The sequence below is a fragment of the Pleurodeles waltl genome, chromosome 8 (assembly GCF_031143425.1).
Source record: "Pleurodeles waltl isolate 20211129_DDA chromosome 8, aPleWal1.hap1.20221129, whole genome shotgun sequence".
Taxonomy (NCBI): domain Eukaryota; kingdom Metazoa; phylum Chordata; class Amphibia; order Caudata; family Salamandridae; genus Pleurodeles; species Pleurodeles waltl.
Window position 1 is genome coordinate 1,401,881,777 of NC_090447.1, and position 24,808 is coordinate 1,401,906,584.

The 24,808-nt window shown below is 44.8% G+C and overlaps 2 protein-coding genes across 8 annotated transcripts in view; one reads left to right on the plus strand and one right to left on the minus strand.

Annotated features, from left to right (window-relative positions):
• Positions 1-24,808, minus strand: part of TMEM50B (transmembrane protein 50B) — a 274,230-nt gene that overhangs the window by 100,744 nt on the left and 148,678 nt on the right. Inside the window, exon 1 of one of the 6 annotated variants that reach the window (XM_069202468.1) lies at positions 12,907-12,964. The exons of 2 other annotated variants lie outside the window; for them this stretch is intronic. The gene's annotated coding sequence lies outside the window, so the exon portion shown is untranslated. Of the gene's footprint in view, positions 1-12,160; positions 12,334-12,906; positions 12,965-24,808 lie in introns of those variants that run through there. 3 more of the 6 variants (XM_069202469.1, XM_069202464.1, XM_069202470.1) reach the window with 3 other exon arrangements.
• On the plus strand, positions 12,413-19,964 carry LOC138248678 (nuclear apoptosis-inducing factor 1-like). Of its 2 annotated transcripts, none has more exons than XR_011194614.1 (2): positions 12,413-12,555; positions 18,915-19,964. XR_011194614.1 is itself a non-coding variant. In XM_069202463.1 (2 exons), exons 1-2 carry the CDS (start codon positions 13,286-13,288, stop codon positions 19,745-19,747), a joined length of 1,212 nt encoding a protein of 403 aa, XP_069058564.1. In that variant the 5' UTR covers positions 12,601-13,285; the 3' UTR covers positions 19,748-19,964. The 2 variants fall into 2 exon arrangements, 1 of the variants encoding a protein (XP_069058564.1); XM_069202463.1 differs by lacking the exon at positions 12,413-12,555 and adding an exon at positions 12,601-13,664.

A 24,808-nucleotide genomic window follows, 5' to 3' on the forward strand; every position in this document is an offset into this window, starting at 1 on the left:
TAAATCAATGTCATATGGCAATAAAGAACTGAGTGCCAGGGGGTATGATGGTAGCAAATGCTATGGGTATTTAATTTATTTGGGTATTTAAATCATACCCTAACCCTATTGTAATGACAAACGTCTTGGAACTACTATGAAATGACAGTGAAGTAATAAACTGCAGATCCTCTCCTAAGTTCACATGTTAACTTTAAACATTTTAAAGCACATCCTCATAGTTCTTTTAAAAAACTTTTTGGGGCGGTAAGACATAGCCACACAAGCACAACACGTTTAGGTAAAAAACATCCTAAAAAACAAATAAAATCACAATTGAACACTAATTTAAAGGATAAATACAGAATAAAATACTCAGTAACAAGCATTTGAAATCCAATGGGTCTCACTTTTGCTCAGGGTAGAGCTGTTAGCATTGTAAATTCCTAACTGGACTTTTCTTGTCACTTAAATTGAAAATGAAAAGTAAAACACTTGACATAAGTGAGCTGATTCAAAGTGCCATGGCTGCCATGAGCATGAGCGCAAAGGAGAGACTCAAATGGAAAAGAACTTCGCTTGCAGTCAAAAGTATTGGCAATCGTGCAATTATCCATGTAACAGGGTTGATGTCCAAGGTGGTAACTAAACCGCCCAAAGGAGGGACAAACGTATAGCATTTACCAATGATTAAGGGTTTTTGAAAGGCAAGCCCACGAATGAATGATAGTGATGGGTGTGCGGTGGGCGTGGTTAAGAGCCCACAGATAGATTACAACAGATCAGAGCACTTGCGGGCTCTACCTAAAAATGTGGGCAAACACAGTGGTAAGCCATCAGAAAGTCATTTGTTTTCTCCTACTAATTGCACATTTTAATAAAGTGCAGATGGAACAGCAGAGGGCAGGAGAATTCAATGGCTGCAGATACAGCAAGGTCTCCATACATTTTTTAATGCCACAAACGCTAATTAACGGGACTAAAAACTTTTTAGAAAGGGCCCTATAATATGTGCAAAACAGAAATGGAGCAAACTCATCACAGGGACAAATCAGCACGTTAGAATAACTAAAATAACCCAATGAGAAGCTTAACTACCACCTTACCGAGTGCAGCCTAAATCTGGTTAACAGGACTCTATCCCAAGTGGAATCAATCTAGGACAAATAAGGTTACATATGTGGGGAGGATTGCAAGCTGTCATATTCCCTAACTGAAATTTTAACTACTTAATGTTCCTCTCTACACATTCTATTCCTGGTTGTGAACGCCTTCTTAACTCAAGACATATCAGCTCTGGATATATAAGTAGGGGCACAAAAAAGCTTGGGTCTCCCAGGATCAGTCAATTTCCATTTAATATGGGGCAACCAAGGGCTAGCCAGGCCTCCGTCACAAGCAAGGCAATCCAAGATCACCTTATTGTTCAAGGCTGTGTGTTGGTTCGCCAAGCTGGTGTACCAAAGTGATAAGATCTTCGACAAACCCAACACCAAGCTACTGATGGACAAAATGAGAGGCACATGATGGAGGTACACCCAAGAGGTGGTGCACGGCCCTATTCTCTTCTATCTGGAGAGCAGAGATGTTAGAATAGCCCCATAAGTGAGGATAGGGAGACATTTGCTCCCAAAACCTTCCAGCGAAGGGGCCATAGGTTTTCTACCAATGTCCAAGGCTAACCTGTAAATAAAACCAGTGGCACTGGAGCACCTCTGAGCAGTTTTATTCATGCAGGGGCCCCAACTGTCCTTGGCATCAACAACCACCCCCAGATATGAAAGTTCCTGGGTGGAAGCAACCTGATGATCTTGGGAGGTAGACATTTCTTCACATGGTGTAGGTTTTGGAACGATATGCCTTACGACCCATGAAGCCCACACATTTCTGAAAGAGTATTTAGACTTATATGAGTTATACCCATTAGGACAGCGTCATCCACATAAAGTAACGCAGGGACTTTTTTCCCCGCTCACCAGTGGAAAGTCCGCTGCACAGGCGGACAACGTTTTCTCAAGGCCACTGATGTACAGCAGAAAGAGTATGGGGGCCAGAACACATCCCTGGCGAATGCCCTTACCCAAGGCGAAGCTGGAGGTGCGCTCGCCAGTAGGGCAATACCTGACAGACACTGATAAGTCGAAATAGAGTACACGCATAAAATAAACTAACCCAGGGTCTACCCCTAGTTCCTTTAGCATGTACCACAACTTAGGCCTAACCACACTGCTGAAGGCACAAGACAGGTCATGAAGGCCAGGCACATGGAGCCCTGATTAGCAATGGTATACTCGCTAATAAAGATTGAGACGTTGCTCCACAGTGCCCAGACACTCACAGAAACTTTACTGAACCTTCAACAGGGTGTGACTCGACGACCCAGGATGTCAAACAGTCCACAACAATCCTCCCAGCAATTTTGACAGCAGAGTTCAAAAGAGATATTGGCCGATAGCAGCTGGGGCACTGCGGGTCACCTTTTTTAAAAATAGGGACAACAATGGCAGAATGCCATGAATCTGGAAGGTCACATTGCATAAAGGCATTAAAACAGTTACAAAGTAGTGGAGCCCACAATTGTGGGCGGATTTGAACAAATCCGTAGGGGCCCCATTCGATCCTGGGGCCTTATCAGATGAAGACTTAGCAATGGCCTCACAGACCTCTTCCAAGGCAAAGCTAAAAGGAATTGGATACACCATCTAAACCTCTTAAGACACCTGGAGCATAGCTGAGTGATAGAGAGCATGGAAATGGCTCATCCAGACTTCTGGGCTAAGGGAAGTGATGACGGAGTTGTCATTGTATCCCAGAGAGCCAATGTCCTTAACAGCCCTCCAGAAGGACGAAGATGCCTTATTGCTACAGGACAGCACCAAACTCCTCCATTGCTCTGTTTTGATTATCATAGTTATTTTGACAATAACACATTTTCTACATGTATTTAAATTCCCAGAGAAAGTACAAATTGTTAATATAACAATAGCAGCAAATTCCATTATCTTATTAAAAAGGCAGAATGAAGTACTAAAAATACCCATGGATGGTCTCAATCACATTTTTCATAGGTTTAGCATAAGAAAATGCCAGAATTAAGTGGTTTCAGATCAGTCCTCAGGGATGTGGAATTCCTATCGCCCGACGCCCGGGACATCTTGTTTGGGGTCAAGGGCAACAAGTTTTTATGTTTACTTTGTCCTTGGGACAAGTAGGCCCAACCCCCTGCAGCACAAACCCTTTGGCTGCCTGTTTACAGAGAGTTGAACTCTCTGCAGTTGAGGTAATGTGTTTCCAAAAGATAATGCTGTTCGAACTTGTATTTATGGTTCATTATTTGAAAGCCTTCATTATTAGGGTGCGTGCTGTAAATAAATGTTTTAAGGTCACACTTCACTACTGACGTTGGTTCCAGTACAAAAAAAAAAAAAACGTGTACACACATGTTTGAAAAGTTTAGGCTAAGAGGCTAAGTATAATGCTCCCAGAATGCTCTCTGATTATATGCAAATGAAGTGTCATTTAGTAAAATGTGTTGATGCATGCTAGTATTTCCCAAAAATATTTCTAATGGAAAATCAGTGTAACCATTTTCAACACGATTATGGGAAGCATGAAAATAAACAAACACTGACAAAGCCAACTGATCTGACATATTTTTATAAGTCTTTTAGTTTCATCAATGCGTGTTTTGTTTTGACATGGCTTTTGTAACACTTTATTGTTGTGGGAGCTACCAGGCCCTCAACATTGTAACAAACATTGGCAAAACCCCCCCAAAACGTTTTTGAACTCTTAAAGCACACGTTGCCACCAGCAGCATAACAAAGGCCCCGCAGCCGCCCTCCAGGGGGCCCTGTCAGCACAGCACCTGCCCTGAGTGAGTCTGGAGAGAGGGCTCCTCCATGTTCTTTGCAAAGGGGCACCCTCCAGTTTCGTTACGTCACTGACTGCCACTGTAGTTCCTGACACTGAACAAAACTACTTTGTGTGGCAATATGCTCCTTGTGGAAGAGCAGAATGCGATCACTCACAGTAAAGCCAGCCGAAAGAGAGAGAAATAGAAGTTTAATAAAAACAAAATGTCTTTGTTAACACCAGACCTAATTAGGGACCAAGACCCACATGTAGGTAGCTTTTTGCATGTCGCAAACAGCGACTTTCGCTGTTTGCGACGTGCAAAAAGCACATTGCGATGCACAAACCCAGTTTTGCGATTCAGTAACCTGGTTACGAATCACAAAACGGGTTTGCGACTCGCAATTAGTAAGGGGTGTTCCCTTCCTAATTGCAACTCGCAGTGCAATGTAGGATTGTTTTGTGACCGAGAACGCGGGCGCAAACCAATCGCAGTTTGCACCCATTTCAAATGGGTGCTAACACTTTCGCAAAAGGGAAGGGATCCCCATGGGACCCCTTTCCCATTGTGAATGTCACTGTAAACATTTTTTCAGAGCAAGCAGTGGTCCTGCGGACCACTGCCTGCTCTGAAAAAATGAAACGAAAACGTTTCATTTTTCGTTTTTGTTATGCATCTCGTTTTCCTTTAAGGAAAACGGGCTGCATTACAAAAAAAACTTTAAAAAACTGCTTTATTGAAAAGCAGTCACAGACATGGTGGTCTGCTGTCTCCAGCAGGCCACCATTCGTGAGGGGGTCACAAATTGCGACCCACCTCATGATTATTCATGATGTGGGCATTTGCGAAGCCCTTGCGAATCACAGATGGTGTCAAGGACACCATCCTACATTCGGATTTGCGACTCTCAATTTGCAGGTCACAAATCTGAACCTACCTACTTGTGGCCCCAAATTCTTAAAGAAAGTCACAAAAGTGCACCCATGGTATATGTCGTACCCCTATAAAATATTTGTGAACTGTATTTTAGCGTGGGTAAATACGATGTGTAGATTTCCTCATGTGAAAATCTATTGAGCATTTGCAAGTTCATTTTCCCTCCAGCCACTTTCTTCCCAACCCTGGAAGAAGTTCTAATTCTGCCATTGTCAGGAGTAAATGTCCAACCTTTCTTATTATGGGAAAATATTAGAGAGAAGCTGGTAAAAATCTTTAAAACATGCAGTAGTAGGTTTGCAGACTCAAAGGCATTCCAGCCCTGGAACTATTGCTTACTGCTTTCTCCAGCCCCAGTATGCAGATCTGCAGAAAGGTGGCAAAATAAGGAAATTGCTACAGTAGGGATTGAAACTCCAAGTATTCAAGCCCTACTATGGTAGTAGCCCTGGCATAATCAGAGAGGCTATTAATTGCTGCCATAATTTGTCGCCACACTACATGGCACCAAAGGGACAAGTAGATCTTTTTACAGGACAAGTAGATTTGAGAAGCAACCTGTCCCCTGGACAAGTAGATATTTTAATAAATTCCACACCCCTGAGTCCTCAACCGTACAGTAGGGACACACGCACAGCTTTTAACCACCCCTTTACAAGATCGGAAAGGATCGAACAAAGTTATGAACTACATACCAGTTTTATCCAAACTGTTGCAGTTTAACAGTTGAAGGTATGGCAACGAATTTTCATTTGCTTTGTTTATAGAACAGATCCATATTTACCAGATCAATTCACTAGGTTTCAACAGGATGACAACGTATTGATCAGGCAGTGATTTATCCAAATTTACTAAGAGATGGACTGCCATACTTTCAATAAGGAACTGTTTGCGCTAAATTGATGCAATACAATAATTTCTACAGAAAAGATAATTTTATACTGAATCACCCCCATAGTCAGACATTAAATAATTTCCTATTACTTAATCATTTTTAAACATCTTTAAAACGTATTAAGCAAAAGGTTACAGAGATCATGACAAGTTGGCTACTGGTCAGATTTAGATGTGTAAAATGTACTTAGTTTAGCTGGGAAGAGATTAAAATGTGTGTTTCTACAGCATTTATTACTATCATTGAAATATTATTTTTGGTAGACAGACGTTCTCCCCCACCCCAAAAAAAAAAAAGCAGGAAGCTACATGTTAAATTGTTTTTCTCAGTTCATTTTGACTTATTTTTAATTTCAATTAAATCACGCCCTTAAAGCAAAGGATTGCTAAGGTGCTGATGTAATTCAGAATTAGTACATAGGGTTCTGAAAACCTCTTCAAAGAAGTAAATAGGTGGTCCATTGAGTAATCGATATTATAAGGAAAAAGTGAGAAAATAGCCAATAACCTGCATAAAATGTAATCAGAGTCTCTTCTGCAGTCCGCCCAATTAGTTATTGACGACTGCTGATAACATCAGCCAATAGCTCCCAAATATCACCTTGCTAAACAGCCAGAGGTATCAGTATCTCTAGAGAATTAAACAAGTGAATTGCAGATGGCAGTGACTCTGCTCTCAAATCAGCCTTTCACAAGAACAATCTAAAACTTGGACAATTTAAATAAAAACACACATCTGTTCAGAATGGAACACCAAATTAGCTTGTCAAAGAATTCTGGCGCTCTGAGATAGGGTGTTGTTTCGGGCCCAGTATGAATAGATTTAACTGGACAGGATTATGAACAGCTAAAAACAGGAATGATTTGTTGAGTTTCAGGAGATTGATGTATCAACTTTTTTGTATGTTATGCAAATGTTACAATTGTCCCACAAATAAAATATATACAAAAGCTAAAACAAAGGTCAGACACACAATATGTGCCACGAATCAAAAAAGTGTTTTCTGGTATGTCTGTAGAAAGTAATTAAGACACACTTGTGTTCCTTGAGCTAAGTTTAAAATTAAACAGTTTTGCTAGGAAAGATGCACAGGGTCTTTTCCCTGTAGTTCTATAGGTAACAGCCTGCCAATACAGCTCCACTTGTAACATTTTGCTACATCAATCTCCATTTCCTTAGTTTATTTTGTTATTGTATTCTAATCTGATAATCATACTTAAACAATTATGTATCCTTTATTAGAGCTTCACCTTCTTCACAGTATGTTAACAATAGTTTGCCTCACTAAAAGCATTTTCGAAAAAAGGAGAATGAAGACACAGGGGAAAGGGCTTGCATAATCCTTATTTGAACTCGTCTTTCACTGCATTAAAGTTGACTAGAAATAAACCTCAGACTTCTAACGACAAAGTACTCCTTTACTCACAGTCCTCCAGAGTCCACCTCTTCAAAATTCCTAAAATCTGCAAAAACTGATTCGCTAGAAAAGATATTTCAGTTGACCTCAAAACGGAGTCTGCATGCTTTATGTGCTCTGCTAAAGAAACAGGAAAGGATGTTCTCATACTGGTAAATGCAACCAAAAGGGCACCAAGAATATATCAGCACCCTCTTTAAGGTAGAAAACTGTGAGACACAACAAATATAGTACATTTTGTGGTACAAGTAGAAATTACCTACCTTGCACAGGGGTGTGGAATTTAATAAAATATCTACTTGTCCATGGGACAGGTTGCTTCTTAAATCTACTTGTCCGGTAAAAAAAATATACTTGTCCCTTTGGTGTCATGTAGCGCCCCAACAAATTACAGCAGCAATCTCATTATGTAAGAGCTCTGATAATAGCCTCTCGGATTATGTCAGGGCTACTACTATAGCAGGGCTTGAATACTTGCAATTTCAATTCCTACTGTAGCAATTTCCTTATTTTGTCACCTTTCTGCAGATCTACATACTAAGGCTGGAAGAAGCAGTAAACAATAGATCCATGGCTGGAGTACCTTCGAGTCTGCAAACCTACTAAATTGCATGTTTAAAGGGTTTTCACCAGCTCCACTCTAATCTTTTCCTATAATGAGAAAGTTGGAAATTTACTCCTGACAAGGGCAGAAGTAGAAGTTTTTCCAGGGTTGGGAAAAAAGTGGTTGGAGGGAAAGTGAACTTGTAAATGCTCAATAGATTTTCACATGAGGAAATCTACACATGCACATGTGGTTGTGCTAAAATACAGTTCACAAATATTTTCTAGGAGTACGATTTCCTGGTCTACTTTTGTAAGTCCTTGTAAATTCATGAAAGCCTCTAATTCAAAGATATATACCCTGGGTGCACTTTTGTGACTTTCTTTAAGAATCTGGTCCCTAATTAGGTCTGGCGTTAACAAAGACATTTTGTTTTTATTAAACTTATTTCTCTATCTATCGGGTGGTTTTACTGTGAGTGATCACATTCTGCTCTTCCACAAGGAGCATATTGGCACACAAAGTAGTTTTGTTCAGTGCCAGGAACCACTGTGGCAATCAGTGGGGTAACGAAACTGGATGGGGCCTCCCTGCAAAGAACATGGAGGGCCCAACCCCCTTCAAATTCACTCAGGGCAGGTGCTGTGGGCCCCCCTTGGAGGGGGGCTATGGGGCATTTGTTACGCCACTGGTGTTAATGTATGCTTTTTGAGACCAAAACCTTTTTTTTCCTTTTTGCCAGTGTTTGTTACACTGGTGAGGGCCTGGCAGTTCCCACAAAAATAAAGTGTTACAAAATCCATGTCAAAACAAGACAGGCACTGGCGAAACCAAAAGACTCACAAAAAATGTTGGATCAGTTGGCTTTGCCAGTGCTTGTTTACTTTCATGTTCCCATAATCTTGTTGAAAACTGTTACACTGATTTTCCATTAGGAACATTTTTTGGAAATACTAGCATGCATCAACACATTTTACTAAATGATGCTTCAAAGAAATAGCACCTAAAATCATAGTAGCAAAACATTTTTTTTTTACCCTTCCTGCATTTTTTTCTGAACATTTTCTTTTGAAAGCAATGAATAATCACTCTTGCTTACAAGCTTCTGCAACCATTTGCATTTAATCAGAGAGCATTCTGGGAGCATTATACTTGGCCTCATATTGTTAAACTTTTCAAAAGTGTGTACACTTGTTTTTTTAAACTTGAACCACTGTCAGTAGTGCAGTGTGACTTTAAAATGTTTATTTACAGTGCTCCCTCTCCCCCCCAATAACGAAGGCTTATAATTATTGAACCATAAATACAGGTCTGAACAGCATTAACACACATTACCTCAGCTGCAGACAGTTTCCTTCTCTGTAAACTGGCTGCCAAAGGGTTTGTGCTGCAGGGAGTTGGGCCTACTTGTCCCAAGGACAAAATAAACATGATAACTTGGTGCCCTTAACCCCAAATGATATGTCCTGGGCGTATGCCGATAGGAATTCCACATCCCTGCTTATACCACTTGTGCAGAAGAGACTCTCCACAGCGACTAGCACCACCAAAGAAGCTACAGAAGAAACATACCAAGAAATCCATTCTGAGAAAAGTCCACCATGTCACCACAACCATAGAAAGCAGGCATTACAAGCAAAAAGAGCCCTGCTTGCCATCAATGTGATCAAAAAACTCAAAAAAGAAACAAACACAAGCAAGCAACATCCCAAAGACATAAAGCAAGACATACCCTAGAAACTTGTCAATTGCAAGACACAGCATCACCCACCATACCTTTATAGATGCAACTGCAAACTAGCAAGAAATAGCAACCAAATTAAAATGACAATAAAAGCTTCCTGAAAATTGTAGGACTCATTCTCACAACCGTAAGACAATACCCCACATACCTTCACTATCATATGGTTTGGAGCAAGATCTTTTCGCAAAAAATAATATCCAACACATACTCACTTCAAACATAAACGTAAAAAAGCCATGTGAAATGTTCATGATTTGCCTTAAGATAACTGTAGCAACAGCTGGCATTTTTTTACTATTAGTCATACCAGGCAGTACCACAAATGACTCTTCTGTCTCACAACCCTAGCATTGCAAGCGTGAAATTCTCAATCCACTTGCTTTCTCTGGAAATTTAAATGTTTGCATCTTTTCGAAGAGCGTTCCCCCACTTGTCCTGATAAAAACACTATCCCACTTGTGCAGTTTGGCCTAGTGCCTGTGACAGGCACAGATCAAACCTGATCAATATGAGTCCAAGGGGGATTGTAATCTTTATCCAAAATCTAACCCAGGAGCCAAAGTCTGAGATTTGCAAGGGATTCTTGGTAAGAAAACCTTGTGAGAACCACATGTCACATCACCCTGGAACACCCAGTGTCTAGTTTTCAGAAATATTTGTATATTGTATTGTGTTATGATAGGTTGCCCTGGGATGTGGTTGAGCTAGGGCTCAAAATCTGCAGCTACTCACATCGTACAAAAAGTGTGGAATCTGCATGGTGAAATATGAAGCTTCCAGGTTGCATTTTGGGGTGTTTTGTTTCCCAGGTGCAAAGTCTAATTACATGTGGGGGTACCTTTGTTTTTTTCTTATAAAAATCGAGAGGTGTGGGTCACAGAATAGTAGAACATTTGTTATTACAAACTGGATTTTACCTTAAGGATTGTTGTATAGTTAGGCACACAATGAAAATTCATTTGAGGTGCAGCTCAGTTGTTGGATCTGGGCATTGTCTGTTTTTGGGAAACCTACAAATTCTACAAAGTGCCACAAACAGAAGGAATTAAAAGTATATTGCTTTTGTGAATTGGTGAACATGGCAAAACTTTAAAGATTAAACTGTTGCCACAAATGGCTGCTTTTTCCAACTCATTTTCGTTGTTTGTTTATTTCAACAGTTGGTTTCTTTGTGAAAACCTTGAGGGGGATCTACACAAATGGCCTCATGCTAAATTTAAGATGATCTATAGTTTTCAAAAGTGTGTAGCCTTCTCTGATCAGCCATGGGTTTCATACCTGCTTCCACCACAAACTGCCTGTACGTTAAAGTGACATAAATTAGGAAAAATGAACTACCTCTTAGAAAAATGTAAAAACTGTGGTAAAAAAAAACAAAAAACGTTTTTTGAGACAACTGCTTTTTCCTGAAAGCTGGAAATATGATAATCCTAACACAACAATCCTGTCAGTGTTGTCAGAAAAAATATGCTTCATTGCATGCACTTTTTCCCCATTATACCTCAAAAAACAAAAAATAGCTAGACTTTGGCTATGAATTCCCCTGCAAGGAAATCCACAAACACTGGATGTTTGTGAAAAAAAGGACACACTTTTGGCGTGGTTACTTTATATGGGAAAAAAGTTAAGGCGGCATACATGCAAAGTACTCCAAATAGCAAAAAAAGGTTTCGCATTCTAAGGAGGAAAGGCTTATCAGCCAAGGTGTAAATAGCGATAAAACGTCAAGTAACTTAGGGGCCAACTGCAAGTTTGGCGGTCCCAAAGCGGGACCACCAAACCCGGGGGAGGACGCCACTGATCTGGCTGACCGGCGGAAACCTTGAAATAGAGCGTTCAAGAGGGTCAGACCCGCAGAAACAGTGCTACGAGATAGCATTTGGCTGCTTTAAGGGAGCTGAGTACTGTCTTATAGCACAGAGAGGGCCGACTAGCATCCTCGAATGTACACTGTCAGCAAAGCTGGGCAGTGGAGGACCCCTTCACTGCCCATTCCGTGGGCATGGGCAGTGAAGGGGCCCGCGCTGTGCCCCCCAGCACTTATTCTCTGCCAGCCTTTTCATGGTGGGGAAACCGTCATGAAAGGGCTGGCGGGGAAGAAGGTTGTAATCAACAGGGTGGCACTGAGTTCAGCACCGCCCTGGCTGATTACAACCAGGACTGTGGTCAGCCCATTGGGATCTTGGATCCTGGCGGAGACTACGGTCTGTTGGCAGGTCCACCTATCAAACTCATAATGTGCCACGAGTTTAGCTATTTTGTGACGCCAGGCTCATAATCAGGTCCTAAATCGTTGAATGTAGTATTCAGCACCCAGTTAGACAACAAAAGAAAAACAGCTACTGAAGATATCTTGAAAGCTGACAACGCAGTAAATGAATCTAAAACTTTATAGCTTGAATTTAACAAACAGCCTAGACGAGGTAAATTCCATTACAAAATGGAGACAATCAATCAATTAAGAGGACAAATACATGATCCTCATGTGTGACCCGCACAAAGAAGCGGGTCGGCATTTTTCCAAAGAAGGTGGAGGAGAAATCCTGCCATATCTCCTAGACTCCCCATTAAATCGTAGAGATTATGCTATGAGACTTAAAAACCAATAGAAAACATTTAGCACACAATGATTTGTAAAGTTAAAGGTAGTGATCCTAATGATATTTCGAGTCAGCTGGTAACTCAGTGAGTGACTCAGATAAATGAGCGGCCGTAGCGCAGGTCATCTCCCAGATCATAAACACCGGCAAGTAAGTGACGTGGCTGAAGCACCTGAATGTCACGCTTACCCGTCGCCTGGCAGCGTCGCAGCAGGGTCTCGGTTACGGTAAGAACGGTAGAGTCAAGCGAGTCGAGAGTTACCAGGGTCTTACTGGCCCTGCGCGCAGCCAAGTGCCACTCCGAGGCGGCAGAAGGACGGGCTCTCGGCTGGGCGCAGTGCTCGCAGAGTAGGACAGACAGGTCTGCAGGCGGTGACAAGCACGTCACGTACGTGCACGCCGGGTGGCTCCCATCCGCGGATGGCGTCTCAAAATTCTTTTAGTTGGCCTAGAGAGCAGTGTAAAGTCCGAGGAAGTGCGTTATTTCTTTGGAAGGGGAAGTGCGACAGAGGCGTCTGGAGGATACAGCGCCGTGGGCCCCTGCTCCCCAGAACACGACTTCAGCCTATAAACAGCCTGTCAAGGTCAACAAGCCCGTCAGTTTTAAAAATTAAATACTGACAACTACAAGGGCATAGCCCAATGTTCGTGGTGGGGCCAAAAGGGTGGGGAGTGGGAGGAAGGGGGACCACCTGGCAAGAAGCAAATGTTGGGCTGTGGCAGTAAACATTCAGGACAAAGGTGCATTTTTACGGACACGTCTGAAAACGCCGCACGATTATAAAGTAGATAGCTAGTAGGAGTTAAAATAGGTTTATGGTATTTAGTTTATATTACACATTGGAGTATTGAGCAAACATTCACATATGGCTGGAGGCAATGAAAGGTAAAAAAGAAATAGCAAAGTTATACAGCCCAAGCAGAATCTGACACACTTTCCAGGAGGCAGTTTTCTCAATTCTTCCCTGTACCGTGAATGACTGCACCAGAAGCAGTGCCATGTTGTTGCACGTAAAAGAGTTCACAGCACATTGGAGGAATTCAAAAATAACACAGCTGACACTCATTGGCCAAATGGGCACACCTGCTAAGCACACTATAAAACACACCTCTTCACAGACCACAATCCTTTGCATTTCTACTGCAACACAAGAAGGCGAAGCACATTTCTACTTTACACCACATAGATTAGGCACCCCTTTTCTTTTCAACATCCTATAGAACACCCTGCACACATGTTTGTCCATTAACACCCTATATCAACCCACCCCCAGTTAAGTAAGTCCCTGTCACCCCCCCCCCCCCCCCTTAACCATGTCACGTTCCAGGAAGCCCTGTTTTTCTGAACGTGAGTTAAGAGTCATGGTTGATGAAATCATGAGAGTAGCGCCACAGTTGCTTGGAGCCCAAGTCCAGCACACTAGTTTCGGAAGGAAAATGGAAATGTGGGTAAGGATTGTCGACAGAGTGAATGCTGTAGGCCCCCACATACGCACAAGGAACGACATTAGGAAGCGGTGGAATGACCTGAGGGGCAAGGTCCGTAACCTGGTCTCCAGGCACCAGCTGCAGGCCAAGGAGACTGGCGGTGGCCTTCCCAGTGCCCCATTACGACTTTCTCCTTGGGAGGAGAAGATCCTTCCCATCCTGCATTCTGAGGACTTCACAAAAATACCTGGGGGATTGGATTCTGGTAAGTAACAACACAAAAAGCACTGCAAAAATGCAATGTCCTGTATGCTAACATCTCAGCTTTACCCACTGTCTGGTTTATGTACCTCACCAACAGTCAATACCCTGAGTATCTGAGTTTAAACATTGTCAATATATATCATTGAACCCAACCTCCCATTTACCAAGGCCGAACACATACCCAAATGGGGCCTGGAAATCTTACAATAACAAAAACACACTCCAGGATTCGTGGGATGTCCAAATATGTAAATATATGCTCAAACCTAAAGGCAGCCTGCATACAGATATGTCATACCAAACATTTGTCAAGTGTGTGTAGTAGAGAGAGTGAACAGACTGCAACTCTCAGCAGGCACTGTGTAATTCTAAACAGCAGCACAGTGCACGCCGGTCCAATTACCCCTGTTTGTCAACTCCCAAATGAATTGTTCCCACCTTGGGGGACACCATTGTCAAGTGTTTGGGAGTAGAGAGAGTGACCTGACTCCAACTCTTAGCAGTCTGTGTTTCTGGGACTACAAACACCAGCCAAGTGGTCACTTCTCCAAATACCCCTGTATGCCTAATCCCAGTTGAAGTAAACTCACCTGGGGGGGATACCATTGGTAGAGTGTGTGGAGGACTACAGTTCCCAGGAGGCCCTATCTCCCCAACTACAAACACCAGCCCAGTGATCACTTCTACAAATATCCTTGTTTGCCTAATCCCAATTGAAATAAACTCACCTGAGGCGGGATACCATTGGTAGAGTGTGTGGAGGAGAGGGACTGACCTGACTACAGCTTGTCTCACCAACTACAAACACCAGCCCAGTCCTCACTTCTCCAAATACTCCTGTTTGTCTAATCCCAATTAAAGTAAACTCACCTAGGGGGATAACGTGTCCAGTGTGTGAAATACAGGGAGTGAGCTGACTACAGCTCCCAATATGCCATGTTTCTGTAACGCCAACCACCAGCCCAGTGTACCTTTGACCAAATACATCTGTATCAACTCACAAATGATGTTTACATCCCCGGCGGGGATAACATTTGTTCAGTGTGTGAAGTACAGGGAGTGAGCTGACTACAACTCCCAATAGGCACTGTTCCTGTGACTCAAACCACCAGCCCAGTGTTCACTTGACCAAATACACCTGTGTGTTAACTCTCAAATGAAGTTTACTCACCCTGGGGATACCATTGGAAGAGTGTGTGCAGTAGAGGTACTGAGCTGCCAACAGCTCCCAATAGGCCCTGTTCCTATCACTCAAACCACCAGCCCATTGTTCACTTGACCAAATACACCTGTGCGTTAACTCTCAAATGAAGTTTACTCACTGGGGGATACAATTGGTAGTGTGTGTGGTAGAGGCACTGGGCTAACTATAGCTCCCAATAGACCCTGTTCCTGTGACTCCATCCACCCGCCCAGTGTTCACTTGACCAAATACACCTGTGTGTTAACTCTCAAATTAAGTTTACTCACCAAGGGGTGAGGGGGGATACCATTGGTAAAATGTCCATAGTAGAATCACTGAGCTGACTACAGCTCTCAATAGGCCCTGCTCTTGTGAGTCAAACCACCAGCCCAGTGTATCTCAGACCAAATAAACCTGTGTGTTAACTCTCAAATGAAGTTTACTCACCTGGGGGATACAATTGGTAGAGCGGACTACAGTTCCCAATAGGCCCTGTTCCTGCGACTCAAACCACCAGCCCAGTGTTCACTTGACCAAATCAACTGTGTTAACTCTCAAATGACATTTATTCACCTGGGGGATACCATTGGTAGAGTGTCTGTAGTAGAGGCACTGAGCTGACTACAGCTCCCAGTAGGCGCTGTTCATGTGACTCAAACCACCACGTAAGTGTACTTCAGACCAAATACACCCTTGTGTTAACTCTCAAATTAAGTTTACTCACCTGGGGGATACTATTGGTAGAGTGTGTGTAATAGAGGTACTGAGCTGACTACAGCTCCCAATAGGCCCTGTTCCGGTAACTGCAACCAGCAGCCCACTGTTCTACTGACCATATACCCCTTGTAGGAAGTTGGATCTGTATGTACTATTTCAAAGTAAGAAATAGCATGCATAGAGTCCAAGGGTTCCCCTTAAAGGTAAGATAGTGGCAAAAAGAGATAATTCTAATGCTCTATTTTGTGGTAGTGTGGTCGAGCAGTAGGCTTATCAGAGGGTAGTGTTAAGCATTTGCTGTACACACACAGGCAATAAATGAGGAACACACACTCAGAGACAATTCCAGGCCAATAGGTTTTTTTTATAGAAAAATATATTTTCCTAGTTTATTCTAAGAACCACAGGTTCAAGATTTACAAGTAATACTTCAAATGAAAGGTATTTCACTTAGGTACTTTAGGAACTTTGAATTAGCAAAATAGCATATACAGTTTTCACACAAATGGCAATAAGCTATTTTAAAACTAGAGACAGTGCAATTTTCAACAGTTCCTGGGGAAGGTAAGTGTTTGTTAGATTTGCAGGTAAGTAAACCACCTACAGGGTTCAAAGTTGGGTCCAAGGTAGCCCACCGTTTGGGGTTCAGAGCAACCCCAAAGTTACCACACCAGCAGCTCAGGGCCGGTCAGGTGCAGAGGTCAAAGTGGTGCCCTAAACGCATAGGCTTCAATGGAGAAGGGGGTGCCCCCGTTCCAGTCTGCCAGCAGGTAAGTACCCGCGTCGTCGGAGGGCAGACCAGGGGTTTTTTGTAGGGCACCGGGGGGGACACAAGTCAGCACAGAAAGTACACCCTCAGCGGCACAGGGGCAGCCGGGTGCAGTGTGCAAACAGGCGTCGGGTTCGCAATAGGATTCAATGGGAGACCAAGGGGTCTCTTCAGCGATGCAGGCAAGGGGGGGGCTCCTCGGGGTAGCCACCACCTGGGCAAGGGAGAGGGCCACCTGGGGGGTTGCTCCTGCACTGGAGGTCGGATCCTTCAGGTCCTGGGGGCTGCGGATGCAGTGTCCTTACCAGGCGTCGGGTCTTTGAAGCAGGCAGTCGCGGTCAGAGGGAGCCTCTGGATTCCCTCTGCAGGCGTCGCTGTGGGGGCTCAGGGGGGTCGACTCTGGTTACTCACGGGCTCGCAGTCGCCGGGGAGTCCTCCCTGTAGCGTTGTTTCTCCACAAGTCGAGCCGGGGGCGTCAGGTGCAGAGTGCCAAGTCTCACGCTTCCGGCGGGAAACATGTTGTTTTCAAAAGTTGCTTCTTTGTTGCAAAGTTGCAGTCTTTGTGGAACAGAGCCGCTGTCCTCAGGAGTTCTTGGTCCTTTTAGATGCAGGGTAGTCCTCTGAGGCTTCAGAGGTCGCTGGACCCTGTGGAAAGCGTCGCTGGAGCAGTTCTTTTGAAGACAGGCCGGTAGAGCTGGGGCCAAAGCAGTTGGGGTCTCCCTCTTCTCTGCAGGTTTTTCAGCTCAGCAGTCCTTCTTCGTCTTAGGTTGCAGGATTCTATCTTGCTGTGTTCTGGGAGCCCCTTAATACTCAATTTAGGGGTGAGTTTAGGTCTGGGGAGTTAGTAGCCAATGGCTACTAGCCCTGAGGGTGGCTACACCCTCTTTGTGCCTCCTCCCTGAGGGGAGGGGGGCACATCCCTATCCCTATTGGGGGAATCCTCCATCTGCAAGATGGAGGGTTTCTAAAAGTCAGTTGCCTCAGCTCAGGACACCTTAGGGGCTGTCCTGACTGGCCAGTGACTCCTCCTTGTTTTTCTCATTATCTCCTCCGGCCTTGCCGCCAAAAGTGGGGCCGTGGCCGGAGGGGGCGGGCAACTCCACTAGCTGGAGTGCCCTGGGGTGCTGTAACAAAGGGTGTGAGCCTTTGAGGCTCACCGCCAGGTGTTACAGTTCCTGCAGGGGGAGGTGAGAGGCACCTCCACCCAGTACAGGCTTTGTTACTAGCCACAGAGTGACAAAGGCACTCTCCCCATGTGGCCAGCAACATGTCTGGTGTGTGGCAGGCTGCTAAAACTAGTCAGCCCACACTGGTAGTCGGATATGGTTTCAGGCGGCATCTCTAAGATATCCTCTGGGGTGTATTTCACAATAAAATGTACACTGGCATCAGTGTGTATTTATTGTGCTGAGAAGTTTGATACCAAACTTCCCAGTTTTCAGTGCAGCCATTATGGTGCTGTGGAGTTCGTGTATGACAGACTCCCAGACCATATACTCTTATGGCTACCCTGCACTTACAATGTCTAAGGTTTTGCTTAGACACTGTAGGGGCATAGTGCTCATGCACTTATGCCCTCACCTATGGTATAGTGCACCCTGCCTTAGGGCTGTAAGGCCTGCTAGAGGGGTGACTTATCTATACCTGTAGGCAGTGTGAGGTTGGCATGGCACCCTGAGGGGAGTGCCATGTCGACTTAATCAATTTATCCCCACCAGCACACACAAACTGGCAAGCAGTGTGTCTGTGCTGAGTGAGGGGTCTCCAGGGTGGCATAAGACATGCTGCAGCCCTTAGAGACCTTCCCTGGCATCAGGGCCCTTGGTACCAGTTACAAGGGACTTACCTGGATGCAAGGGTGGAAACAAAGGTACAGTTTAGGGAAAGAACACTGGTGCTGGGGCCTGATTAGCAGGCCTCAGCACACTTTCAAATCATAACTTGGCATCAGCAAAGGCAAAAAGTCAGGGGGTAACCATGCCAAGGAGGCATTTCCTTACACCCCTGTCTGACAAATTCACAAATGAAGTATAGCCACCTGTGTGTGGCCAACATACAGATCAGGCTCAGCTCAGAGATGTCTCTCTACCTAGCTCCATCATGTCCTGATACCCAAGATTACACTATTGAGGGCAGGAATGGCACCATTACCAAGTGTACCTAAGGCCTTAAGCCAGCAGCAGATTGGTAACAGCAGCAAACACATTGACACACCACTGCACACATGGTGACTGCAGTCACATGCACATCAAGGCACTGTATTTGCAGTATCTCACTCAACTAGTCCTCCAAATTGACAACAGTACATCTTGATTACACACTATTTTGGATTCAATGTTGGTTAGATGTCACTTACAGGCCATCATCCAAAGTGCAACTGATCTGCACACCTCATCAGCCGCTTGAGTCTAGTACAAGCAAGCTTTGCACATCATGCCAAATAGTCCAATACCATGCTAACATGGCACTAAAGCCTAACCTAAAACTTAGGAATGACCAAAGTCTCTGCTTACTGTAACACTAAAGCTGTGGAGGTAGATGTCACACTTCAACCAGTAACAATGTACTTTGTTCATCAACAGGTCAAGATGCCATTGTTCCAACCAAGGCCAGCCATCAGACACCCTCTCCCCCCCTGGATGAAGCTCTCAGTGTTGACAACTCTACTGGACAAGTGGATGTGGAGGAACCTCTTGGCATATCCGGGCTACTTGGTCAGACAGCAACAGTGAGTCCCACAGTGCCCACAACACCTCCCAGCCCTGTTACATCAACGTCTCAGACAACAGTGCACCTCCCAACCTGTGTACCTCGCACAGTGTCCACCAACGTGTTCCCCCCAGTCCTGGATCCCGATGTTGAACTAGACAGCACTGACAATGAGTATCAAGGAACCAGTGGTAGCGGTCACCCTGTGCCGAGAGCACAGGCTTGTGAGGGTAGGATGCGTGGGAGGGATGCTCTGTCTTGCTGTCACGTGGCCACTGAGGCTGCTGTCAGCCAGGATACCATCTTGGGGGTCTACCAGAAGTCCCAAGGCGTGATGAGCCAGATTTTGTCAGAACTCCAAGAAATGAAGCAACTGCAGAGGGACATGCACAGAGATATGAACCAACATATGGAGGCCCACAATGATAACATGGCATCCCTAACAGGGGTGCTGAGGGATATTCACACAATCCTGAGCAGGGCTTTTCCCCCACAATCTACCCCTTCCTGTAGCCCAAGTACATCAGGCACAACATCTGCAGCAGCCACAGGAAGGGAGGCCCTGCCAGAGGCACAACCAGCCTTAGACACACCTGCCTCTGTAGTAGCTGATGCCCCCCCTCGCAAACGGGGACGTCCTTCAAAGACTCCAGGAAGGGTGGGTGGCAAGACGCCCACCACTGCCAGCAAACATCCTCTTCCATGATGTTCCTTCGTGTGCTATACATTTACTCTGTTGCCTGTTCCTGAGACACTTTCTACTTCCAATGGGAGGAATACTCTGGATATCCAATGGTGTGACTTCCACTCCAATAATATCGTCCACGATGACTTTCCACTTTCCTGCACTTTGAATTTCCTTTTATGCACCAAACCCAATTTATGTTTGTGCACTGCAATAAATATACCCGTTTACAAATGTATTATCTGCTATCATTAGTTTAACATTTTGCAATGTTGATATGTCTGACCATGGGAACCATACAATGATGATCAAAGGTGCTTGAGCAAAGTAGGGGTATGTTACATGTACACAGTGTCCAGCAATGATTACAACCAATCCACACAAAACAAATGCATACAAGTGTCTTGACAAAGTAGCAGTTTTATTGCATTGTCAGCACATAGTTACAGACATATTGGCAGCCTTAGCAAACTATACATGTAACAATCATAGTGGATAAATGTCAAACTCACAGGTACAGACCTCAAGACCATGGAAGGAAGGGATGTATCAGACATTGTCCTGTAAAACAGTATAACATTTGTGTGTTTGATGTAATCAGTTGGAGCCATATCTCCCACCACAGTAAAGTAATCCAACATCACATATTACACAACTTGGACAGATGGCAGTACAACTGTTACTGGTCACAGGTTCATTTCAATCCAGTAATTGTGCATCTGGTGGTATGACACAAACCAATGTCAGTGATGTGGCACTGGCACTTTGACCTACAATTATGTAACACATTAACAGCAACATACAGGTCATGCAAAAAAATTGTTAGCCAATGTGAAGGGATATTAACATGATTTTGGCCTATTCCAAGATATTTTTTAGAACACATGATGCATTGGGGCCACCACACGATCAGGAACAAGTCCAATAGTGTCTACTACACTTCCATCCTGTCGCTGTACAAGCTGTCTTGGCATAGGCCTCCTATACCCAACCTTGGGACCAACATTCCCTGAAACATCATGTGAGGAAAAGGCCTCTTTTTGACATGGTTAGCCCCAACTTTTTGCGTGATGTTTGATACAGCCTATAAGTTGTAGTGCCCAGGGCCCCTGCGGACCAGGTTCCCTCTTCCCCTCCAGCTCTTTCCCTAAAACGGTTGTGATGCATTGGCACAATTGGATACACCCTTAACTACCACTATAAGTCCCTAGTAAATGGTTACCTGTGTATCCAGGGCATAGGGTACAAGGGGTAGGCCCCTGAGGGTTCAGCACTGATTGTGCCACCTTCTAGGGCTATGCATCTAGCTGCACCCAGCACTGCCATTGCAGGCTGAGTGTCCTGGGGCAAACCTAAAGCATGGACTCAACATGGCACACTGTTTGCCCTGTCCTCAATACACTACACTTACTATGGGTACGACACCCCTCTGGCAGGCCTTGCAGCCGTTAGGCAGGGTGCTCCATATTATATGTGAGGGTATAGCTGCATGAGCAATATGCCCCCACTGTGTCCTTAGCAAACCTGGGACATAGTGAGTGTACAAAGCAGCCATTTTAATACATGTGCAGGACACCGGTCAAACACAAGTTCCCCAGCTACATGATGGCTGCTCTGAACCATGGGTTGTTTGGTATCAAACAACGCAGAATGATAAACCGAAATTGGTACCAGTATTGGAGTTATCCCTAATTGTACCCAGGGGTCACCTTAGAGGTGCCACCCTGCAAAAGCTAACTATCCTGGAATGGTTGCTGACTGGTTCTATCCAGCATGCCACCTCTGGACAGCTAATATACAAACCTTGGGGGACAGCCCTGTCTCTCTGGTTTGTAAAACAATGCCCTTCCCGGGCAGAGGAGCTAACACCGCCTCACTCAGGAATGTGCACTGCCCTGCCAGTGAGCTTCAAAGGGTTTGCTTCCCTTGAAACTCTACCCCCAGGCCTGCTGCTAGCAGCAGATGTCCTCCCCCTTCGCAAACCCCCACTTTTGGCAGGAGAAAAGGAAGTAAACCACTCAAAGGATAGGAGGAGTGGCCCCACCTGGCATGCACCACCACTAAGGTGTTGCCTGCGAGGTGGACCCTCCATTTAATTTTCCTCCATCTTAGATGAAAAGGAAATAGCCAATGAGGTTTAGGAAAGTTACCCTTCCCACAGGAAGTGGTCACTATAGTAAGTGTCCCCTTGGACACTACCAGGTTCCCCTAAAACACACCCTAAATTCAGTATTTAGTGGGCATCCCTAGACCAAGAAACCAGATTCGAAGGACACAGAGAAGACTAGCCCAAAGAAGATCCAAGGCACAAGAACTGTGGACCTGCTGCACAAAGAAAAGGTGCCAAACCCTGCCTGCTGCACCTAGGACTTGACAATCGCCGCTGAGGAGGAATTGGACACTGGACTCACTTCAAGAAACCCAGAGGACCTCCAGGCTTCACCAACTGCTCAAGAGCTACCTCCAGAGTGGAGGTACCACTCTGCAACAAACCGATGAACAGCAACCCAGTGAGGGTCCCTTCACTGACCGGCCAATATCTCCAGAACCGGAAGTCGCAACTGGACCCTATAACAGACCAACGACCACTGGGACAAAACCTGCAAGTGTGCCAACTTTGATGGCACTGCGCCCTCTAGTGGCCAGACTATACCAATACCCTGGGTACTGATCAGCTGATGTCTGACACCAAGAAAACCAGCTCAGCCAAAGGTGAAAACGGGCCAGGAGGAAGCCCTAGTCGAGGGACTTCAGGAACACCTTGGACCTCCCACCAGAATACCCCTGTTGTTCTGTAAGCGACCGACAAACAGAACTACCTCCAACTCCAAAGCACACCGTTGCGCACAGCCTCTGGCTCACTGATGCGCTCTGTACCTGGCTGCCCTGTGCCCTTCAACCAAGAACCGGCTGTGCCCCAAGGGTCCCTCACCCCTTGCAACCTCGACCCTCCAAGGAGACCCCAAGGAACCACCTTTAGCCTTGCAAGAGCAGCCTTTTCCAAGTCGTCCCCCTCAGTGGCCCTGCACCAGCTCCAAGAGACTTTTCCACGCTGCTCCCGCTGGAACCAGGAGCCGCCCGAACTTCTCCCGTTGGCACAGTGTGCCCACCAATGACCTCGACCGACCTGCAAAAGCGGAACTTGATAAAGCAACTGTGTGATTTTATATGTATTTTTAAAGGTGACTTCCTGTTGATTCCTATGGTGCGTAATTACGCACAGAAAGACTACATTTATTAAAACTTCAAAAATCCATACCTTAAAAAGTACTTAACCAATTGTGTACTCTTGGTCTTAAAATTTATATAAAAATCTGAAGCATTTTTATAAATTGGTCTCAAGTTATTCCCTCGAATGTGAGATGCATGATTTATACTGGGAGTACAACAAATGCTATGCACTTCTCCAAGATTGGCTTAACTGGTCGTCCAAGCTACCTCAAAATCTAGAGCGTTAGGTGATCTAGTTTTTACCTCTGGAAACCAATGTGTGGTTGCCTGGACTCCCTGCACAGTGTGCCTAGGTTCGCACACTACCTAGAGGGCCAGCCTCCTACACATCCCATGTCCACATTGTATGTCCGAACAGCATCACATACCTGCTATTGTCACAACTCTGCATTGCCCACATGAAGATGACATGGTGAAAATATCTGAACAAAATCAGGAGTATAGTTATGGAACCATACATATGACAAGTCACATGGGAAGCATATGTCTAACAGAATTTATCACAACAAATCTGACACAAACAAAGCAATAATAACAATATGTGGATGTGACAAAAGCTATCTCATCAAACAGCCTTTGGCTGAGCTTCAGCTCCCTAACTATTTTCAGGACGTAACCACCCACATCATCCTAACTACAGATCATTGTACTGTCCAAGTCATGACATACTTACACTCATGAGAAGAAGATGTTGATGAGATCGTTCCTCTTCACCACTATCATCTCCATCTAGCATTTCAGGATTCTTACCCCGTGGCACTGTAGGCTCCTCCTCTTCTGGAAAGTAAGGGATATTCCTCTGCAGGGTGAGGTTTTGGAGCATGCACCATGCCACAGTAATCTGACAAACTTTCCTGGGTGAGTATAGGAGGGCTCCGCCAGTCCGGTCCAGACATCTGAATCTGGCCTTCCAGAGCCCAAAAGCCCACTCCACTGCCTGCTTTGTTCTCCCCTTGGCTTCACTGAAGCGGGCTTCCCCTTGTGTAGTTGGATTCCTCAGTAGGGTTAATAAGCAAGGATGGTTTGGATATGCTGAGTCTCCTGTTAAGGAATAGGACAGGATTGCAACAATGAGTCACTCACTTCATGATTGCTTCACCTGACACTGCTTACACACAATCAGGACTGATGTGACTTACCAACCAGCCAGGTCCTCTCTGTTGTGCAGTTGGGAAATGAGGTGAGGTATGGTGCTCTTCCGCATTATGAAGGAATCATGGGTTGATCCAGGATAATGGGCACACGTGAGACGCAGAGATCCGCCAAACAGACAACTTGCACATTGATGGAATGGAAGTTCTTCCTGTTGCGAGAGACTCGTTCAGTGGCCTGCGGTGGCACTAAGCCAACATGTGCGCCATCAATGGCCCCCACCACATGTGGTAGGCAGGCAAAACCATAAAAGTCAGCCTTCACATTGGCCAAATCCTCACGTTGGGGGAACATGATGTAGGTGTCAGTGTGTTCCAAGACTGCTGATAGGAAATCCTTCAACACCTGATTGAACATAGGCTGGGACATACCACCAGCTAGGGCCACTGTATTTTGGAAGGACCCTGTGGCCAGGAAGTGCAATACTGACATGACTTGTACAATAAGTGGGATGCAGTATGGATGCCTGTTAGCTGGCATTCAATCTGGCTCCAACTGACAGCATAAGTCAACTATTGTTTGCCTATGCAGATGGTATTGTTGTGTAGCCATTTTAGTTATAGCTTCATGCACGTTATTTTAACACACAAGGCCAAGCCGTAGTGCACTCTAGCCTAGATATATTTTATTCAGCTTTGTTTTATTATTGTTCCAATAGCCACTTTTACGGTCTTGTTTTATTTTCTGTTTATCTAGCTG